General features: G+C 46.9%; 1 protein-coding gene across 1 annotated transcript; it reads right to left on the reverse strand.

Moving 5' to 3' along the window:
• Positions 1-4,961: 4,961 nt before the first annotated feature.
• On the reverse strand, positions 4,962-20,902 carry LOC136513459 (mitotic spindle checkpoint protein MAD1-like). Its single transcript, XM_066507464.1, has 9 exons — positions 20,600-20,902; positions 19,463-19,686; positions 17,808-17,904; positions 17,485-17,580; positions 17,203-17,397; positions 6,377-6,515; positions 6,118-6,291; positions 5,610-5,785; positions 4,962-5,509 (listed from the first exon to the last, which is right to left on the reverse strand). The coding sequence occupies exons 1-9, from the start codon at positions 20,711-20,713 to the stop codon at positions 5,228-5,230; spliced, it is 1,497 nt and encodes a 498-aa protein (XP_066363561.1). The 5' UTR covers positions 20,714-20,902; the 3' UTR covers positions 4,962-5,227.
• Between the last annotated feature and the right edge of the window lie 996 nt (positions 20,903-21,898).

Raw genomic sequence — 21,898 nt, forward strand, 5'->3', positions numbered from 1 at the left:
AGGTAGTCACGCATCCGGCTTGATCATAAAACCATCCTTTTCTTTTTCTTCCCCTTATTCTCTTGTATGTAAATACTTCTTTTGCTGCCTTTTTTCTTTAGGGTAAAGTACACTTTCCAACCCTTAACTCGCGCCGAAGTTCGATTTTCAACCTTCAACTATGAAACCAGTTAAGAAACACCCTCCAACTATCAAAACCGGACAAATTTGTTCATCGGCTGGTTTCAAAAGCGGTTTTCTATTTTCGGGAGGCACCGAAATTTTATATTATTTTTTTGAGTATCTTAACGTCCTCAAATGAAAAAAAACTCAAAACTACAAAGTTGTAGATCTCATTGAGAGCTACAACTTTGGTATAAAAAGTATTTTCATTTAACTCCATACAAATAATATATTAGTGCTCTAATGCGGCAAGCGCTAGTAGGGGCTTATATTTTTGTTTTATTTTTGGTGTTAGGTGAACTATATGATCTTGGAGTTACTTTACTACTATATAGCGTGAACAAATGTTGCAATGTCCAATTAACTTCTTTTATCAAAGTCATGCATGCAGATCTAAAATCAGCAATGAATATTGGAGTTATTTTATCTTGGTTTCCAACTATAATTAGTATTTAATCTTAAACGAATATCTCGGATACATTTTTCAGGGTTCTAACTAACAAAGCAGTTGAAAAGAATGAAGGGAAGCCGTTGCCTCTAATTCAGAAAGCTTTTATTGGTCTGACTGCTGGAGCAATTGGTGCTTGTGTTGGTAGTCCTGCTGATTTGGCACTCATTAGAATGCAAGCCGATTCGACCCTGCCAGCTGCACAACGACGCAACTATAAGAATGCTTTCCATGCACTCTACCGTATCACTGCTGATGAGGGAGTCCTTGCGCTTTGGAAGGGTGCAGGTCCAACTGTGGTGAGAGCTATGGCACTCAACATGGGTATGCTTGCTTCCTATGACCAGAGTGTCGAGCTATTTAGGGACAAACTTGGTGCAGGAGAAATTTCTACTGTTGTTGGTAAGATTCTAGTGCCTAGAAACCTTGTGCATCTTGTGCTATGTTATTGAAATCGAATGCCCATTTTCTTAGCTTATGCATCTATTCTTATAGCGACAAAACAATACTGTGGCGTAACGAGGCTCAAATTTTAAAAAATCATAACCCTTCAATAAGATGTCGGATGAAGATAATTTTTATATGTAAATTGTAGACCTCGATGAGATCTACAACTTTATAGTTTTAATTATTTTCATTTGAGGACAGTAAGATGCTCGAAAAAGTAATATAAAATTTCAGCACCATAATAAATCGCCTACTAGCGTTTGCCGTATTAGAGCACTAATATATTATTTGTATGGAGTTAAATAAGTTTTGAGTTTTTTCATTTGAGGACGTTAAGATGCTAAAAAATTAATATAAAATTTTGGCGCCTCCCGAAAATAGAAAACCGCTTTTGAAACCAGCCGATGACCAAATTTGTCCGGTTTTGATAGTTGGAGGGTGTTTCTTAACCGGTTTCATAGTTGAAGGTTGAAAATCGAACTTCGGCACGAGTTAAGGGTTGGAAAGTGTACTTTACCCTTTTCTTTATAGCTGCGATAAATATTACTATGGGGGATGGCAAGAAAAGTCCCTTTTTGTATGGGGCCTAGAGCCAAGGACAAAGGTTAAAATAAGACACTGCGCCGAACCTCTTCAAAAATTTTAAAAACAAAAAATAAATCATTATATGTTGCTTCTCAAAATCAAAACTGGATCAAGGATCTTAACTTGCAGCAGTGTGGTTTCACTGCACAACATTTTATTGAGCACGTGATAACATGGCGTATGGTACATACATGGTGTAAATTTGTTTCCACATGTTCCTGATGGATCTCTTGGAAGCTCTCCGCTGATGGTAAATATTTTGCAAACTTAGTTTACAGAGCTCAATTCTTAGGGTCAACGACAACCGACGCACACTCATTTGAAAAGTTTGGGCACCACCTAAATGCAAATTCTTCGGATGGTTCGCTATCCAAAATAGACTTTGGATGTCGGATAGGCCCAAGTTGTTTGCCCCCCTCTGTCGTAGAGAGCAAGAAACTGTCCTTCACCTCCTTGCTCATTGCAAATACTCCATGCACATTTGGGAGAAACTTTTGCCGCATTGATAGGACTCAATGGCCTCTTTTCACCTTCCTGGTCGGAAGCCTAATCTCTTCATCAATGGTGGACCTTCCACTCAACCATACCTTGCAACTCCATGAAAGGAATGGGTTCTCTGATCATCTTAGTTTTATGGGAAATTTGAAATGAAAGAAATGCTCGAATTTTCAATCGCAAGGAGTCAGCTTATAATCGGCTACTACAGAAAGCAAAAGATGAAAACCAAGTGTGGATCATGGCAAGAGCAAAACATCTGCCAATTTTGACAGACCGACATTGAGAGTTTTTCATTTACACTCTTTGTATAGTTCTATGTACAGTCTTATTTTTGGTCTATCTTGGCTCACCTTTTTTTTAATATAACAGGTAGTCCTCTTTTCTCATTCGTTTAGAAAAAAATCTTTTGCTTTAAAAAAGATTTATAGAACAAAAACTAAGATATGTAGAACAAAAAAACCTAAGTATCTGGATTCTGGAGTAGAATAAAAGTCGAGAAAGTATTATATATATATATATATATATATATATATATATATATATATATATATATATATATATATATAACAAAGAGAAAAGGAGGGAGAACAAAAACACTTGAACATATTTTATTTAGAATAGTTTGATCCGGTAGGAAAGGTATAGGTGGGGCTGAGATACACGACAAACCTAGCCAATGCTACAAACAAATTGGACTGCATGTATATCATATATAACCCCTGTAACAATAAAAATCAGAGTATAAATAAACGGGAACTGAATTGTATGGATTAAAATGTATTGATGTGGCTTGTTACACATTGGCCTGTCTACTGAATAGAGCGGGCTGGCCAACGAGTGGGCTGTGCAAGCAATGGACCGGGTCAACCCAATCTAAGCACGAACTCAACAAGTACTACCTCCCTTTGTAAAAGAATACGATTATCGTTTTCTGAGGAGTCAAATAATTTGAATTTTGACTGAATTTATACTAAATCCTTTTCAAATTGTAAGACATTTTACCATTTCTAGATATATTGTTTTTATTATGTATCTAGAATATCCATGTACATAGCAAATGCAACATATCTAGAAAAGCCAAAACGTCTTATAATTTAGAACGGATGGAGTATAAAAAATATAAACGCTTATAATATAAAATAAGTATAATTAAATTAGTAATAAAATATATTTTTATAATAAGACATAAATATTAATACTATTTGCTATAAACTTTGTTAAACTTGAGCTTGTTTGACCGGCGCGGATCCCATAATTGCATTTTTTTGGGTTGAGGGAGTATAAAGAATCGTCTATTCAACTGCACAAGAGGATTAAGGACTAATTAATATGAACCAGAAGTCAACCATTACCCGACAATTCTTACTGAGCCATCACTGTTTGGTATGCTAGAACCGGCAGTGATCTTGCTTCAATGCTGGGCCTTAAGCTGAAAATCCATCCAATGATTAGGGAGCCGACAACGACTGAAAACCATCTGTAGAGGCAATATGTCTATAGAAACCTAGCCGCCTCTAGAGACGATTTCTAGAGGCAGGCCAAACCTAGTCGCCTCTAAAAACCGTTTTACATGATTTGTAAATCAGGACAAAAAACTAGTAGAACTTTTTTTTAAACTCCATTGAAGTCCACCAGAAGTCACGTGTTGCTTCCTCGCCACTGTGCCTCAAAGTCACTTGTTAGTGGATGACACATCCTTTTGTATTCACTCTAGTGATATTGCAATGTATATTTGAGAATCTAAATGAATTCACATAAAAAAGTTTGAACTGAAAATTTTCTCTCTTCAAGTACACGACTTTGGTTTAGGTCATGTTTCCATCCAAAGTCACTTTAAAACTTTAAAAAATATATAAATTTCAAAATCATTAATTTTAAAATATAATTTATAGGCGCTACATGATTTCAAATGAAAAAGTTATCAACAATAAATGTGCATATCTCTTCGATACAACTTTGGTTTTGACTGTTTCTCCATCCGATATACTTTACAAAATAAAAAATAAAAACATAAAATAGAATTTATGGGCGCTAAATGACTTCAAATGAAAAGGCAGTCATCTGCAAAGTTGCAGATACTTTCAAGTACTATAATTTTGGTTTAGATCGTTTGTCCATCTAAGGTCATTTTAGAAAAATTGGAATATTGAATTTCAAAATATAAAACTTAAAACAAAATTTCAAGCCTTAAGTAATTTTAAATGGAAAAATCATCAACTACAAAATTATAAATATATTTAAGTACTACAATTTCTACATAAAGTCTGTCTTTACCCGACGTGATTTGAAAAAGTTATAAATCTTTTACTGTGCTACACCTATGCAAGCCAAATTGTCAATCGCCTCTAATTTTAGAGTTTGTTCAACTTGTGAGCCACCTCTAAAAATAGAGGACATTTCTAGACCTAGCTCGAAAGCCTGACCCCCTCTAAAAATTGGTTTATAGAGGATGGCAAGTTCAAAAACTATTTTTAAAGGCAAATTTTGATAGAGCCACCTCAACAAAAAAGATACGCCCCTAAAAATGGTTCTATAGTGGAAGACACTTATTCCTACCGGATGGATTCAAAATCTGAATGATATATCACTACCGGTTAGAGCCACCAACCGGCAGTGATAAGAGGGATATCACCACCGGTTAAGACCATGATCCGGGAATGATATTCTCTAGCTTATGGGGCTACCTCGCTCTCTCTTGCTTGACAAGCAAAATCTAGAACAAAGGGGTCTACCAGGGCACACCGAGAAATCTGGATAATGGATTATCCATGAAGAGGTAAAAAGAAATGTTACCTGCAGTAATACATTCCACTCAAAAAAATCCACTAAAAAAAAACCCTGCAGTAATACATAACATTGAACACCAGAACAGCTTTTGCGTCATACAGTCCTAGCAATGTTACCTGCGCTTCCCATTCCACTGGCATAGCTTTTACAGTCCTAGCAATGTTACATACACTACACTACCAAAAACACGTGACTTGCACGGCTTTTGTCATACGGTCCTACCAACATTACATGCCTTCTCCATTCCACGGGCATTACTACAGTCCTAGCAACGCTACCTATATTACACGGCCAAGGGAGTTATCTCACCAACACCAAGTGGCGTACTGGATGGAACACATAGACAGACAGCTTAAGAGCACCATCAGAAATCTTAAAGTGGAAGGCGCATATGTCACCAACTTTAATATCCTTATCTGCAACCACATTTTCCCAGCCTGATGTGAGATTCGCACAGCCATCTGGGTTAAGTTTCACTCTAACAGTACCACGATATTCCCCATCGAGTTCAAAATGAGCATAGCCCGCCCCTTTGTGCAGGCAAGAAAGCAAGGGCTTAGAGATGTACTTTGCAGAGAGCCGCTGCAACAGAAAAATGCAAACAATTAACTATAAATCATAGTTTTCATAGCATAGGAAGCAAATCATCTGACAAATCCAAATAAGAAGGATTGGAGCTAACCATCTTCCCCCTACTCTTCAAGTTCGATTTATTCATTTGATATATATAGAATGGGATCTCTGGCGGTACACAACCACAGAGCTCTCTCAGGTATTTCTTCATTCCAGAAGAGAGCATTAGTTTATTACCACGGAAAAACCATTCATACAACCCCGTAAGTTGGCTCGGTTCACTCCCTGCCACATACAAAAATGTAAAATACAACAATTTTGAAACGCATGCACCATATAATCAACCAATATTCTGATATTGTATTAGGCAATGCATCACATACAGCATACTTAGGTTATTGTTATACAAATAGAGCAGAAAAAACCTGCTACAAATGTACTACAGAACCTGTCAATATATATGGAACGACACTACTATTGAAATTGCAAACAGTCAAAAAAAATATTGAAACTGCCTGCTGAACACATCACTTAAAGCATAAAATATTTGATTCAATATTTTCATTACTCTAGAATCTCCTAGTATTATCTTTGTGTAAGATATAAATAGTTAATACCAATGTCAAAACCTTTCCTATACTTGATAAAGATATGAACATATGAACCCGTTCCTGGTTCGCCACTGCCCAAGGCATTTGATTTCAGAGAAGGCTTCTCATCATCATCACACCAAATGCATGCATCCTCATCATCACAAATTTCAATGACAACAGACTGTTTCTTTGGGCCACCTGATATTACATGACATTGAAGTTTTTTTGAACATCCAAACCAGATGTGTAGATAATGATTAGTACAAGTAATAAAACCACTTACTAGTCTGTGCCTTCAATTCTTCAACTGTCTTCAGCCAATTTTCTGTTTTGTTTAGATTGGGCTTTGCTTCACTGTCCACTGCAAGAGTATTTACTACACATGGTATTTTTGTGTTTGAAGCAGAGCAATCTCCACCTAACTGTCAAATATGAAAAAAGACATTCAGACTACTAGAAGGACTGAACACAGAAAAGAACACCACATATGAAACTGAGTAAACTCCACAAACCTACCAATATTTTGGGCTAATTGTCACAAAAAAGTTACGACATTTTGTGCCCGTTTCACAAACCCACCACAATTTGGGTTCTCATAAAACTATAACTTTGTGATTATTCTACTTTCACATGCAGATGGGCCCACATGTCAACAATATGTTCATGACCAGTTGGGCCCACATGTGAATATTTGATGTAAGACTGACATGTGGGCCTAATCATTAATTAGTGGGGAAATGCTTACAAAGTCATTTTGTGAGAAGAAAAACTAAAATATTGATAGGTTCGCGAAATGAGCACAAAATGTGGTAGGTTTGTGATTATTAGCCCAAAATATTGTTAGGTTTGTGAATTTACTACTCCCTCTGTTTTAAGTTGTAAGATGTTTTGGTTTTCTAGATATATTATTTTTATTATGTATCTAGACAAAGTGTATATTAAGTGTATAGCAAAATCTATGTACCAAAAAAATCAAAATGTCTTATAATTTGGAATGGAGGGAGTATATCGAATTAGTGTTATTCAGGTCATAGTGATTGGTGATTCATTGTACACTTAATTAACGTTTTTGTTGAAGGGTGTTATGTCTATTTATCTGATGGCTAGAAACTAGATAACACAACTCAGCCTTCACATTCACAAGTCAACATAACAGCATCTTCAGAACAAAATAATTCGTCAGTTATTCACATGAAGGTAAACTGCTGAATTAATACTTATAACATTTCAAAACCATCATGCTTCTGCAGCCAGCACATAGGCAGAGCAGAAGCTCCCATACAGAACTCATGTCTCAGCTGTAATATCTGGAGAAGACACGTGGACATGCTTGTGTTGGAATGATCTACATTGAATTTGAAAATATACACCAATATGGCATGTACAAACAAGAATGTGCCCTACGTATGCATAGGATGAAAAAAACGACTCATTTTAAATTGGCCCCTAGCTATTAACAAAATTACGATAATTGGGACTTCTACTCTCTTACTATTTTTTTTCCTCGAACACGGGGCAGGTTTTGGACGGCGGATCAGCTTGCAAGGCATGGTCTCCCCCATCCTCCAAACTTCCCACATTGTGATCAAGCTCAGTGGCGGACCCAGCAGGTAGTCCAGGTAGGCCCAGGACTACCTTAGAATTGGGCTCAAATTACTTTTAGTACTCTGCGCAGGCCATAAAAAATTTGGCCCGTTACTTGTCTCACCCACCCGTCAACGCACTCTCCGTCTCTCGGCTCTCTATCTGCGCGAGCGAGCGGCCCTTCAAGTTCAAAAGGCTCTGCACCGTTCAGTTTTTTAAGGTGGGAGTTGTATCCCTGAGCAGGGGAGGTGGTACTAATCAGAAGGTGCTTGGGAGGGGAAGAGGAATCGGGCCAGCATGCCGTAGGAGTGGGACATGGTTACTTAGTTGGGCCGGCCCATCCTGCCACGTCCACGAAGGAAGAGCTGGAAGCACTTATATTTACGTACCATACGTGTTAATGCTACTACTTATTTACACATATTTGGTCAAACTAAATAAGTTTTACTTCTAGACGTGCACTTACTTTAAGAGAGAGTGGCACTCCCTTCCTCTGTGAATAAATTAATATCTAGAATTGTTCTAAATTAAGTATTTTTAAGTTTGACCAAATATATAAAACAAAGTATCCAGTTTATGACATCAAATCAATAAAATATATTTCCATATTTTATTTATTTAGTGTCCTAAACATTGCTGTATTTTTTTCTATAACTTTGGTCGATCATAAAAAAAATTTACTTAAGTTTTCAACCTTTCAATTGTATTATCTCAATTTGGTTAATTTATAGCCATTTTACTGAACTTTTTCTTTAAATTTTGTCGTGTTGTACATGAAATTTTTTTACTAGGACTACCCTGGTTTCAAATCCTGGGTCCGCCACTGATCAAGCTGCTGAAAGCATTAACCACCTGCTGCTGTCTTGTGTCTTTGCTCGGGAATTCTGGTTCTCTTCTGCGAAATGTTGGGTTGCAGCATCTCTGTCCGCAGCAAAATGAGGAGTACTTTGATGGCCGGTGGGATAGGATTTCCAAGGAGGTTGTTGATGTTTTGCGGAAGGGGCTCAATTCCCTTGTGATCTTGGGCACTTGGCCTTTGTGGAATGACCACAATAAGTGTATCTCTGATGGTGCTTCTCTTAGTGTTGCTCGTGCGTTGTCATGTGGGGGAGACAGTACTCCCACAGATCATGGGATGGGAAGGCCACAGGCGCACCATAGGCATGGTCACCACGCCCAGGCGGGCCTGGTTTACGTCAGTTAGGAAGGCACATGTTATGCCTAAGATTTAGGAGGATTTCTTGGTCGCCCGAGAGGCTATGTAATCTGCCTTCGGGGCTGAGAATCAATGAAGCAAAGAATTAATCTCTATCCTATCTTCTCCTATTTTCCAACATAGGGCGCAGCGGGGGAAAACCTTGCCCCTCTACCAATCATGACTACATGCTACATAGTCGGGGTCGACGCAGCCTGTCCGTGACATCTTGGTATCAGCGCGCCTTTCTCCATCGACAGGGAGGCATTCCAGGTGGATTTCTTTGCCCTCCCTCTAGCCGGCTACGACGCGGTGCTAGGCACGCAGTGGCTCGCGACTCTTGGGCCCACCCATTCTATGGGATTTCGGGGCCCTCACCATGTCGTTCTGGCGCAGCGGTCACCAAGTCTGCTGGCACAGCGTGGCGGGCTCGGCGAGCCCTGGCCTCCGTTCCTGCTCCGGCCCCGACCTCCTAGAAGCCCTCCTCGCCAATTCGCCGGCCTGTGCGTCGAGCCGCACAGGCAATCGCCGCCCAGATACCGCGACCACAACATCACTCTTCTGCCGGGTCGGCGCTGGTGGTCGTTCGTCCTTATCGCTACCCGGCCACGCACAAGGAGGAGCTGGAACGCCAATGCGCATCCATGCTGGACCAGGGACTGATTCGGCGCAGCTCATCCGCCTTGTCTTCACCGGTTCTGTTGGTGAAGAATGTTGACAGCTTGTGGCGTTTTTGCGTCGACTACAGAACCCTCAATGCCCTCATAGTCAAGGATGCTTTCCCTATTCTGGTGGTCGATGAACTCCTCGGTGAGCTACACAGTGCTCGGTTCTTCACCAAGCTTGACCTCCGCTCCAACTACCATCAAGTCCGCATGCACTTGGACGACGTGGCCAAGACGGCCTTCCGGACACACGACGGCCTCTACAAGTTCCTGGTCATGCCGTTTGGGCTGTGCAATGCCCCGACAACATTTCAGGTGCTAATGGATGATGTGCTACGCCCTTCCTCTGCCAGTTCGTGCTCATTTTTTTTCGATGACATCCTAATTATCAGCAGCTCATGGACTGATCACCTCCGCCACTTGCACGCGGAGCCCACCATCCTCCAACAGCACAAGCTCTTCGTCAAGCGGTCCAAGTATGCATTTGGGATGGCCTCCATCTCTTACATGGGCCACATCATCTCGACGGCCGGCGTGATCATGGATCTGGCCAAGGTACTTGGGCCACATCATCTCAGCGGCCTCCTCGGCCTCGCGGGATACTATCAGCAAATTCGTGCGGGACTGCGACACCATCGCCGCACCACTCGCAACCCTGCTCTGCAAGGGCACGTACCTGTGATCGAAGGAAGCTCCATCAGCTTTCCAGGCGCTAAAGACCACACTCACCGCAACGCTGGTGCTGGTGCTGCTGGATTTCACGGAACTGTTCGTCGTCGAGTGTGATGCTTCAAGCCACGGCTTCGGCGCGGTGCTGCATATGAGCGAGAGCTGATAGGCCTGGTGCAGGCCATTCAGCACTAGCGGCCGTATCTCTGGGGACACCGCTTTCTAGTGAGGACGGATCATTTCAGCCTCAAATATTTATTGGATCAGCGTCTCAGCACCATTGGGTGGGCAAGCTTCTGGGGTTCGATTTTGCCATGGAGTACAAGCCAGGCAGCACCAACACCAAGGCTGACGCTCTGTCACGCCACGACACAGAGGTGGGTGCCGTTCTCGCCATCTCGTCGCCCTGGTTTGACTTCCTCAACCGCCTTCGCCAAGTTCAGGCCACAGACTGTTAGTCGCTGAATTCTCACTCTTGGTAGTAGGAGAATTCTTACTCTCATCGAGAGAGGATGACACTAGGAGTTGGGGCAATTTTCTTGTCTATTTCTCACACAAGCTCACACAAATGCCATGCCAACCTGAGGGGTTGGGGTTACATATTTATAGGCTGCTAGCCAGCCAAGCATATGCCAAGATGCTAGTCTAAGATGCTAGTCTAAGATGCTAATATGCTGTCCTAGCTAAGATGCTGTCCTCTAGTCTAAGATGCTGTCCTCTAAGATGCTGTCCTCTAGTCTAAGATGCTGTCCTAGCTAAGATGCTGTCCTCTAGTCTAAGATGCTGTCCTCTAAGATGCTGTCCTCTAGTCTAAGATGCTGTCCTAAAAACAGAAAAACAGCCACAAGGACCATGACCATGTGAGCATCATAGCCCCACAAAGACCAGCCACACATGAGACTTATCCATCATTCTCCCCCTAAGTCTTGTGCGTCGTCTTGTGGGAGAGTTGAACCATCCCGGTCCTGGAGCAGAGCTCAAGGAACTTGATCCTCCCAAGGGGCTTGGTGAGTAGGTCCGCAAGCTGGTCCTTGGTGTTGATGTAGCTCGCCTTGATGCTCCCTTCCTCCAAACAGCCTCGGATGAAGTGGTACCTCACCCGGATGTGCTTGCTGCGTTCGTGGAACACGGGGTTCTTTGCCAGGGCCAGAGCGGACTTGCTGTCCACCCTGAGCTCCACCGCTCTAGTGTCTCTGCCGAGGAGATCACCAAGCAGTCGAGCGAGCCAGAGCGCCTGAGTCGAAGCGGTGGAGGCCGCTATGTACTCGGCCTCGCAGCTGGACAGGGCCACCACCTGCTGCTTGACCGACTGCCAGCTAACGAGGCACTTGCCGAGGAAGAAGAGGATCCCGCTCGTGCTCTTGCTGATGTCGATGTCGCCGGCGTGGTCGCTGTCGCTGTACCCGACGAAGTGTGCCGCCCCAGGGCACCTCGGGTAGTAGAGGCCGTGGTCGAGAGTCCCCGCAACGTAGCGGATGATCCTCTTCACAGCCTGCTGGTGCTCCGTCGTCGGTCGCTGCATGAACCGACTAACGTAGCCGACGGAGAATGCCAAGTCCGGCCGTGTGTGGGCGAGGTAGCGAAGGCTCCCCACAAGACGCCGGTACTGCGTAGCGTCCACCTCCTCCGTCGTGCTGTCGCGGCTCAGCTTCAGCCTCTCCTCCATCGGAGTGAGAGCTGGGTTGCAGTTGGTGAGCCCAGCTAGCTCAACGACGCGCTTGGCGTAGGCGGTCTGTCGAAGCGTGATCCCAGAGTCATCCTGATGTACCTCGATTCCCAGGTAGAAGGAGAGAGGCCCCAGGTCACTCATCTGGAAGGTGGCCTTCATCTCTTCCTTGAATGCCGCCACCTCCGCATCCTTGGTGCCGGTGATCACCAAGTCGTCGACGTAGACACCCACCAGCAGGGCATTACCTCCATTGCCCCGTCGGTAGATGGCCGCCTCGTGCGGGCTTTGCTCGAAGCCCATCCCCTTTAGCGTGGAATCCAGCTTGGCATTCCACGCCCTCGGTGCCTGCCGCAAGCCATAGAGGGCCTTGCGCAGGCGGAGCACCTTGCCCTCCTTGCCGGGGATCGCAAATCCCGGCGGCTGGTGCACGTAGACCTCCTCCTTCAAGTCGCCGTTAAGGAACGCCGACTTGACGTCCATGTGATGAACACGCCAGCCCTCCTGGGCAGCTAGCGCAAGGAGGAGTCGCACGGACTCCATCCGTGCCACGGGAGCAAAGGCGTCGTCGAAGTCGACCCCCTCCTGCTGCACGAAACCTCGTGCCACCAAGCGAGCCTTGTGCTTGACGATGGCGCCGGCTTCATCCCTCTTCAACTTGTACACCCACTTAAGGGTGATCGCGCGGTGACCACGAGGAAGGTCAGCAAGCTCCCAGGTGCGGTTCTTCTCAACCGCATCCATCTCCAACTGCATCGCGGCGCGCCATGCCGCGTGTCTCTCGGCCTCTGCAAACGACCGAGGCTCGCCGTCGTCACACGCAAGGTGCAACTGCGCCTCCAGGTCGTGAGGCACCGGTCCCGGCACCGGCTGGTCGCCGAGAAGGTTCTCCACCGTACGGTACCGCAACGACTCGCCGTCGTGGTACGCGTCGACGCGCTCCTCGTCGTGAGAGAGCGGAGTAGCGAGCTCAACCGGGCCGTGCTCGACACGAGCTGGTGGTGGAGTAGACGTGCCCGGAGTGGTGCCTGTCGGTGCTTGAGTGCGTGGCGTTGCCGGCTGTGGTGGAGCCGGCGAAGAGCTCATCGCAGCCGAGGTCCTGGCTGGAGAGCGTGGTGCTGTCGGAGTAGCAGGTGCCGGGGTCGGTGGAGGCTCGGAGACTGGGGTAGACGCGCTCGCCGAAGAAGAACTGCCTACTCCCCCAGCTCCCTCGAAGTGGACGTACTCGACAGTGAAGTCGTCGTACGTCGGAGCCGAGCCGTCGTCCACTGCCTTGTCCCACGCCCATCCTCGCCCTTCGTCGAACACAACATCGCGCGCCGTGCGCACACGCTGTGTCTTCGGGTCGAGGATGCGGTAGGCCTTCGAGCCCTCCGCGTAGCCGATGAACACTCCCGGAGTGCTCCTGTCGTCGAGCTTGCTGATGTGGCCAAGCTCCTTGGCGAACGCGAGGCAGCCGAAGACCCGCAAGTGGGAGACCGCCGGCTTGCGCCCATGCCAAGCCTCGTACGGCGTCCTGCCGTCGAGCGCCTTGGTAGGCGAGCGGTTGAGGATGTAGACGGCCGTCACCACCGCCTCTCCCCAGAAGACAGCCGGCATCCCCCTCTGCTTGAGGAGGGCCCGAGCCATCCCCACAACCGTCTGGTTGCGCCGCTCGACGACGCCGTTCTGCTGCGGGCTGTACGGCGCGGAGTAGTGGCGCTGAATGCCCTCGTCAGCGCAGTACGACGCGAATTCAGCCGCCGTGAATTCGCCGCCGTTGTCGGTGCGCAGCACGCGCAGCTTGCGGCCGCACTCCGCCTCTGCAGCAGCCTGCGCGCGTCTGATGGCGTCCGCAGCCTCTCCCTTGCTGACGAGGACCATCACCCACATGTAGCGGGAGAGGTCGTCGACGAGCAGCAGGAAGTAGTGTCGTCCTCCCGGTGTGGCCGGTGTCACCGGGCCACACAAGTCTCCGTGCACGAGCTCGAGCCTCTCCTTGGCTCGAAAGCTCGCCCGCTGGGGAAAAGGGAGTCGCCTCTGCTTCGTCAACACGCAGACGTCGCAGAGCTGCTCCACATGGTCGAGGCACGACAGGCCTCACACCATCTCCGTGGCACTGAGCCGCTTCAGGGCCTCAAAGTGAAGGTGCCCGAAACGCTCGTGCCATTGCCACGCCTCGTCGTCCCGACGAGCAGCGAGACAGAGGGGTTGTGCCACCTGCACGTTAAGGACGTAGAGTCGATTTGCGCTTCTGGATACCTTGGCAAGAAGGCGACGACGACGATCCCAAATCCTCATGACTCCGTCCTCAACCACCACGCGCGAACCGTTCTCATCCAGCTGTCCCAAGCTGATGATGGAGTTCCTCAACGCGGGGATGTAGTAGACTCCGATGAGCAGCCTGTGCTCACCAGACACGGCGGTGAAGATGATGGAGCCGACGCCCTTGATTTCCACGCCGGAGGCATCCCCAAACTTGACGGAGCCTCGGACGCTAGAGTCAAGCTCGGTGAAGAACTCCCGTCGACCGGTCATGTGATGGGTGGCGCCGGTGTCGAGGCACCACCCGTCAGTCTTGTCGTTGCTGGAGCTGTCGCCGAGGAGGGCGTGTGCTTTTGGCTCGTCAAGGTGGAGGAGAGCCGCTGCGGCCGGTGCTGCTGGAGGTAGCTCGATGCTGGCATGTGCCATGAACAGAGCTGGCTCCTCCTCCGCCTGTGCGACGTGGGCCTGGCCGCGTCGTGGCTGTCGACAATCCTTGGCCCAATGGCCAAGCTGGCCGCAGTTGCGGCAGGCGTCGTCTCGTGCCGGCTTGTGCCTGCCGGCGGCGCCGCCCTGGGCGCCTCCGCGGGCATCACCCTCGGCACGAGACGACGGCCACAAGGATAATACGGCTCTGATACCAGTTGTTAGTCGCTGAATTCTCACTCTTTGTAGTAGGAGAATTCTTACTCTCATCGAGAGAGGATGACACTAGGAGTTGGGGCAATTTTCTTGTCTATTTCTCACACAAGCTCACACAAATGCCATGCTAACCTGAGGGGTTGGGGTTACATATTTATAGGCTGCTAGCCAGCCAAGCATATGACAAGATGCTAGTCTAAGATGCTAGTCTAAGATGTTAATATGCTGTCCTAGCTAAGATGCTGTCCTCTAGTCTAAGATGCTGTCCTCTAAGATGCTGTCCTCTAGTCTAAGATGCTGTCCTAGCTAAGATGCTGTCCTCTAGTCTAAGATGTTGTCCTCTAAGATGATGTCCTCTAGTCTAAGATGCTGTCCTAAAAACAGAAAAACAGCCACAAGGACCATGACCATGTGAGCATCATAGCCCCACAAAGACCAGCCACACATGAGACTTATCCATCATAGACCCTGCACTGGTCGCTCTCTGGGAAGAGACTGAGGCAGGTCAGCAGACCAGGCCTTGGTCCATCATCGATGGCCTGGTCGTCTTCAATCGAAGCTCTACATCACGCCAACATTGCTCCTCCTACACGAGCTAGTGTCTGCCGTCCATGACGACGGCCACAAGGGCAGCCAACGCACGCACAGGCTCCGCCGAGATTTCCACACTCCTAACCTTCATTCTTTGGTCCAGGATTTTATTCACAGTTGCTCCACATGCCAACAGTACAAGGCCGAGCATCTGCATCCAGCAGGGCTCCTGATGCCGCTGCCGGTGCCGCAGGTGGTCTAGGTGGACATTGGCCCAGATTTCTCCCGCGCGTGGGTGGCAAGTCGGTGATCCTTACGGTGGTCAACCGCTTCAGCAAGAATTGCCATTTCATTCCGCTCGCCCACCCGTATGGGCGTAGACGGTGGCCAAGGCATTCTTCGACGACATCGTGCGACTCCACGGCATCCCACAATTGTGGTGTCAGACCAAGACTCGGTGTTCACCTCCACATTCTGACGGGAGCTGATGCGGTTGAGTGGCACCAAGCTCCACATGACCACTCCTTTCCACCCCTAGTCGGACGGCCAAGCTGAGGCGACAAACAAGGTCATCGCCATGTACCTCTAGTGCTTCATGGGGGATCGACCACGCCAGTGGTTGTGCTGGCTTCCTTGGGCAGAGTACGTCTACAACACGACCTTCCTAATATGACACGCCATTCTAGGTCGTCTACGGCCAACAGCCCCTTCAATCCGCTCCTATGAGCCGGGTGAGACTCGGGTCACCACGGTGGCTAAGAACATGGCGGATCGCGATGAGTTACTGGCGGACATCTGCTACCAGCTCGAGCAGGCACCAGCGGTCTACAAGCACCACCGCGAGGTCCAGTACGCCAACAAGATTGGGTGTGGCTGTGTGTTCGCCACCGGACCCCGGCATTTCTTCCGGTCGCGATAACTGGCAAGCTATGCCCCCGCTTCTACAGGCCATACCGCGTTGAGGCAGTCATCAATAACGTCGCTGTCCGGCTCACCCTACCCCCCAGGGCGCGTCTCCACAACGTCTTCCAGGTCAGCCTCCTCAAGAAATTCGTCGAGACACCTCCGGATGCGCCACCGCCTCTTCTGGCCATGCACTATGGCGCTGCCGTTCCGGAGCCTAAGGGCGCGGTGTGCACACGCCTATCACGCAGTGTCCGCTAGGTGCTCATCCAATGGAAGGGCGAGCCAATGGCGTCTGCTACATGGGAAGACATCGACACACTAGCTGAGAAGGCCATGTTATGCCTAAGGTTTAGGAGGATTTGTTGGTCACCCAAAGGGCTATGTAATCTGCCTTCTGGACCGAGAATCAATGAAGCAAAGAATTAATCTCTATCCTATTTTGTCCTATTCTCCAACATAGGGCGCAGAGAGGAAAAACCTCGCCCCTTTACCAATCACGACTACGGGCTACATAGTCGGGGTCCAACGCCACCGGTCCGTGACATGCTGTAGAGGAGTTACACTTTTGGGATTTGGTCAGGGAGCAAGGTATTACTCACCGCCTTGCCCTAGCGCCTCCTGAAGGTTAATTTGTCGGTGTTAGAGTTTGTGGTCAGTCTATGTGTTTTTGTGGCACACATATTTTAGGAACCTATAAGTGCGTTGGAAGTGTGTGTGGTGCTGTAAGCGTTCTTACCCCTTTTTCTTCTAAATATAATGATACGCAGAGGAAAACTGCATGTCATTCTCTTTCTCCATTTCATGTACATTAATGGATAAACCTTCTCTATATTGCCTAGGAACCCACAATAATGTTTCCTCTTCAAAAAAGAAAAAGGACATAAAGGTTTTGGATAACATGCCCACATAGAGATTAATCCAAATTTGAGAATTATGATGAGGATATGCTAGGCTGCCCTTTTTTCTCAAAGTACTCCAGATAACAGAAATATTCTCACATCTGTCCTTACCTTTGACTGCAGTAGGGCCACCTGTGAACGTAGCTGATCCCTCTCTTGCTGTAAAGATTGCACTTTGTCTCTTTCGATGCTCAATCTTTCATTGAAAATACTGCGTTCATTGTCCTGACAACTAATCAGTTCGTCTATAATTCTCTCCAGTGCTGTAATTGTTTTGCCCATTCCATGTACACCTGAAAACATATCCTGCAGTATTGCATCAGAAAAAAATGTTCTTCAGAGAGGAGATAGGAACAAAAGCCACCAACTTTATGAGTATAAGAATTGACCAACCTTCAACGATGTATCATCAGCATTTCTTGTTTCCTGTTTAGTCACAATAGGTTGGTGGTTCATTGGTTTATCTCTTTCTTCACTTAGTGCAGCAAGCTGTCCAGAATGAAACGAACAACAAAGATCAAAATCAAAGTATGTATTCTTGGCACATGAAACAACACCCATACTAGTATCACATGAATTTCTTTTGAGAAATCTTAGGCAGGAGATGGCAAGAACCGCTAGGGAGACAAGTGAACTTTTAGCACAACATTGCATAGTGAATAAAAACTGGAAAACAGATGAAAGGTCTAGTATGGCAGGTGACGGCAAGATAATACCGGATATTCAAGCCAGTTGACCTCCCCAGTAGAACTTTCAGCACTATCCTTGGTAAGGGTAGCTTCACCAACTTCGTTCAAATTTGTTAATGCTTGCCTGTCAACATTCAACTCCGCCTATGTTGTCTCAACATAGCATATCCCAAGCCCTGATAAAGGAGGAGGGTTATGATAGGCGTAGCGAGCCAACGTTAAATCTAGCCATTCTAATGGAGATGAAACCCGAAAGAAAACCGTTGGAGCGTAACTTATGGAGCGGTATAGGGAGAAGAAGAAGGACCTACACATGGTTTTTATTGACTTGGAGAAGGCTTATGATAAAATACCAAGGAATGTTATGTGGTGGGCTTTGGACAAACATAAAGTCCCAACGAAGTACGTCGGGCTCATTAAAGACATGTACAACAATGTTGTGACTAGTGTTCGAACAAGTGATGGAGACACGGATGATTTTCCAATTAGGATAGGACTACATCAAGGGTCAGCTTTGAGCCCTTATCTGTTTGCCTTAGTGATGGATAAGGTCACAAGGGACATACAAGGGGACATCCCTTGGTGTATGCTTTTCGCGGACGATGTAGTGCTAGTTGATGAAAGCCGGACAGGAGTGAATCAGAAACTGGAGTTATGGCGGGAGACTTTGGAGTTCAAAGGTTTTAGACCCAGTAGAACTAAAACTGAGTATATGAGATGTGACTTCGGCACTACTACTCGGGAGGAGAAAGATATTAGTTTGGAAGGTCAAGTAGTGCTTATGAAGGATACCTTTCGATATTTATGATCAATGCTACAGAGAGACGGGGATATTGATGAAGATGTTAGCCATAGAATCAAAGCAGGGTGGATGAAGTGACGCCAAGCATCTGGTGTCCTATGTGACAAAAGGGTACCACAGAAGCTAAAAGGCAAGTTTTATATGACGGCGATTAGACCTACTATGTTGTATGGTGCAGAATGTTGGCCTACGAAAAGACAACATGTTCAACAGATAAGTGTCGCGGAAATGCGTATGTTGCGTTGGATTTGCGGTCATACAAGAAGGGATCGAGCTCGGAACGATGATATACGTGATAGATTAGGGGTAGCACCAATTGAAGAAAAGCTTATCCAACACCGGCTGAGATGATTTGGACATGTCCAACGGAGACCTCCAGCGGCACCGGTGAGTAGTGGAATCCTAAGCCAGGATAGTAACGTGAAGAGAAGCAGAGGAAGACCGAAGTTGACTTGGGTAGAGGCAATAAAAAGAGACTTGAAAGGATGGAATATACCTAAAGACTTAGCTTTAGATAGGAGTGCTTGGAAAACAGCTATTCACGTGCCTGAACCTTGATTGCTTCTGCTGGGTTTCAACTCTAGCCTACCCCAACTTATTTGAGACTTAAAGGCTTTGTTGTTGTTGTTGTTGCTGCTGCTGCTGCTTGTTGTCAACATTCAGATGACTAAATGAATTTTATCTGAGGAAGATAACTAAGAATTGAGTTTGACTAAATAATCAATCTTTTGTGCAAGGTTTCAGCAAAAGAAGCCAGCAATTTTATAGTTCATTTGCACGTAGTGAATTGTACAGTTTTGTATCTATGGTCATAATACAAGATAATACTCTGTATATATGCTCAAAAAATAGGATCGGGATAGTAATAATGTATAGATACTTTTGGGGTAAGTCGCTATAAGGAGACACATCAGGTTTGTTGCTGAGCAGCACTTTGCACCATCCATATTGAAGCCAAAAGGAAGTGGATTGGGTCAGGCCCATAGCTTCAATTTCCTTCAGCTCTCTTTCCCTGTGCTCCTGCTCCTTCAATAGCTTTTCTTTTAGCCACTCAACATTTCTGGAGCAAGATTTTAACTTTCTAGCTTCATCCACTTCCTTTTCCTATAGATATATATAATCATATCGGTAAAAGGGGGTTACTGACTTTGGAAATTTGCATAAGATTGAAGTAAACAGATTACAAAGGGTAAATGTAAGTAGTCAGAGAAGCATTCTCATTGTCAGTTTGTCAGATATTGATACAGCATCATGTAACAAAATGGATTGAATGGTAAAAAGATTCATTGATTAATGGAGTTTGGCACTTGCCCATGGGATTCTTTTCTCTTCAAGAAAACTATGCAAGTGTGTTTCTGCTGTAATTGCCACTTCCTTTTGATGTTTGGATGTTTTTCTTATTCTCATATCTCACCAATAAATTGTTTATGCTTGGTTTGCAGATTTTGCCACTGGGTGAGCTCTCAACTGGTGCTGGAGAAGTCAAAAGGGGGTCAGGGCCAACAGAAGCTAGACCGGTTGGTCGACGCTTCCTGCGGTACCCCTCAGGTCCTGAGTTCGATCCCCCTCGGGGGCGAATTTCAGGCTTGAGGGTAAAAAAATCCCCAGGTCTGTCCCACGCTAAAGTACAGGTCTGTGGCCGTCCTGTCTCACAGGGATACGGTGCCACTGTATATGGGTGGGGCCGGGTTCAGTGATTTTATCGGTCTGCGTGAGAAGGTCTTCCTCTCGATGAAATACCCGGTGGGATGTCGTCCCCGCGGATCCAGTTTTTTTTTTTCAAACGGGGTCAGGGAATGAGTTCCCGTTGCGGTAACTGAAGAATGTCACAGTTCCAACCATATCAGTCTCTGAGAGCAGTGGCACGCCCAGAAACTGAACGGATGCCACATTGAACTTCCGTATCATGCTCGAATGCGGGGCGTACCAGCCCGGTGAGCAATCTATCAGCACATGAAAACTGATTTGCACATGGAACCCGATATATCACGTAATGCAAAAACCATACCGTACGTACCGCATCAGGGGCGCCGAGCCTGCCGCCGGCGGCGGCGACGTTGGTGAGATTCCCGAGAGCGACGCGGCTCCAGACCTGCGCCGACGCAGCCTTGGCGCCGGGGTTCTCCGTCATGGCTAACGCCGAGAAGCGGGCTGGACCTCCTCGGAGGGTTAGGGATTCCGGAGGTGGCGCTGGGCAGCGGAGGGGATATGGTCGAATGGAGGCAGGCGACGGTTTTGGAGACGACGAGGTGGGGATTTGAAATTGGGGCCTCAAGTGAAGCGCGCTGGTACACAACTGCTTTCCTTTTCTTTTCTTCGTTTCTTGCTCCCTCCCTAAAAAAATTGTCACTGAGGGTCCATACACGGGCTAATCATTAGCCAGCTAAAAATTCGATAACGCTGAGCTACGGCGTCCGTTGCGTCCGGATGCGGCTCGTTCACTCATCCGTTCTCTCTCAAAAAGCATCTCCGCTCCGCTTATCCACTCATCTTGACGTGGGCGCGTGGCTACTCATCCGCCTGCCGCACCCCGCCCATCCCTCACATGTGTCATGCCCTTTCCCCTTCTGTGCCGCACTGCTCCACCATCCCGCACCTCACCCCTATCCACCGGCGCGGCCCCATCCACCTGTCACGGCCATGGCGAGCACCATGCCACCACCACCCCGACGCCACCAGAAGGAAGTCGTTGTCGGACACTTCATCTCTCATGTCCGGCCAAAAACACTGTGGCATGGCAGGAAGGAGAGGCCTGTGCACGCTGAGTCTTTTGCTCTCGACATTCCCTCTGGACCCGAGCTTGCTGGCTACTGCAGTCCCCCATCAGGTAGGTCGTGGCCGCAAGCGACATCGTATTTTAAGTGTTCTAGGCGTTTCAGACTTATGTTTCAAGTGTTTCATCTAAATGTGGCAAAAGTGGATCTAAGATGTTGCATATGTTGTAATGTCAATATACGCATGTTGCAAGCCTATGTTTCAAGTGTTTTAGGTGTTTCAGACGTTTGTTTTAAATGCTTCATCTAAATGTTTTAAAAGTTGTCTGGTGTTGAACATGTTGCAAATGCTATACACGTATGTTTCAAGTGTTTCATCTGTCTTTAGACGTATGTTGCATGTGTTTCATCTCGATGTTTTAAAAGTAGATCAGGTGTTGCACATATTGCAACTACGCTTGTGGCTGGCGGAGAGCGGCTTGTCGTAGGACTTCGGCTCCTTCCTCGCGCGGTGCGACTTGCCCTCTCCTCTTGTCTCCCTCCCCTCCCTTCCCTTCCCTTACCTCTATCTCACTGTGGCAATCGGCGTGCGTCGAGCGTAG

Source organism: Miscanthus floridulus, chromosome 16 (genome assembly GCF_019320115.1).
Source record: "Miscanthus floridulus cultivar M001 chromosome 16, ASM1932011v1, whole genome shotgun sequence".
In the NCBI taxonomy this organism is placed as follows: Eukaryota; Viridiplantae; Streptophyta; class Magnoliopsida; order Poales; family Poaceae; genus Miscanthus; species Miscanthus floridulus.

What these genes read in the sequence shown, in the direction of transcription:
- LOC136513459 (XM_066507464.1), bottom strand. Translation starts at nt 20,713, where the DNA reads ATGACGGAGAACCCCGGCGCCAAGGCTGCGTCGGCGCAGGTCTGGAGC. An exon ending in TATAGCGACTTACCCCAAAA is followed by an intron (nt 17,905 to 19,462) that starts GTATCTATACAT and finishes GAATGTTGACAG; the next exon opens with GCAAGCATTAACAAATTTGA. An exon ending in TGGCCCTACTGCAGTCAAAG is followed by an intron (nt 6,516 to 17,202) that starts GTAAGGACAGAT and finishes CATATTTGACAG; the next exon opens with TTAGGTGGAGATTGCTCTGC.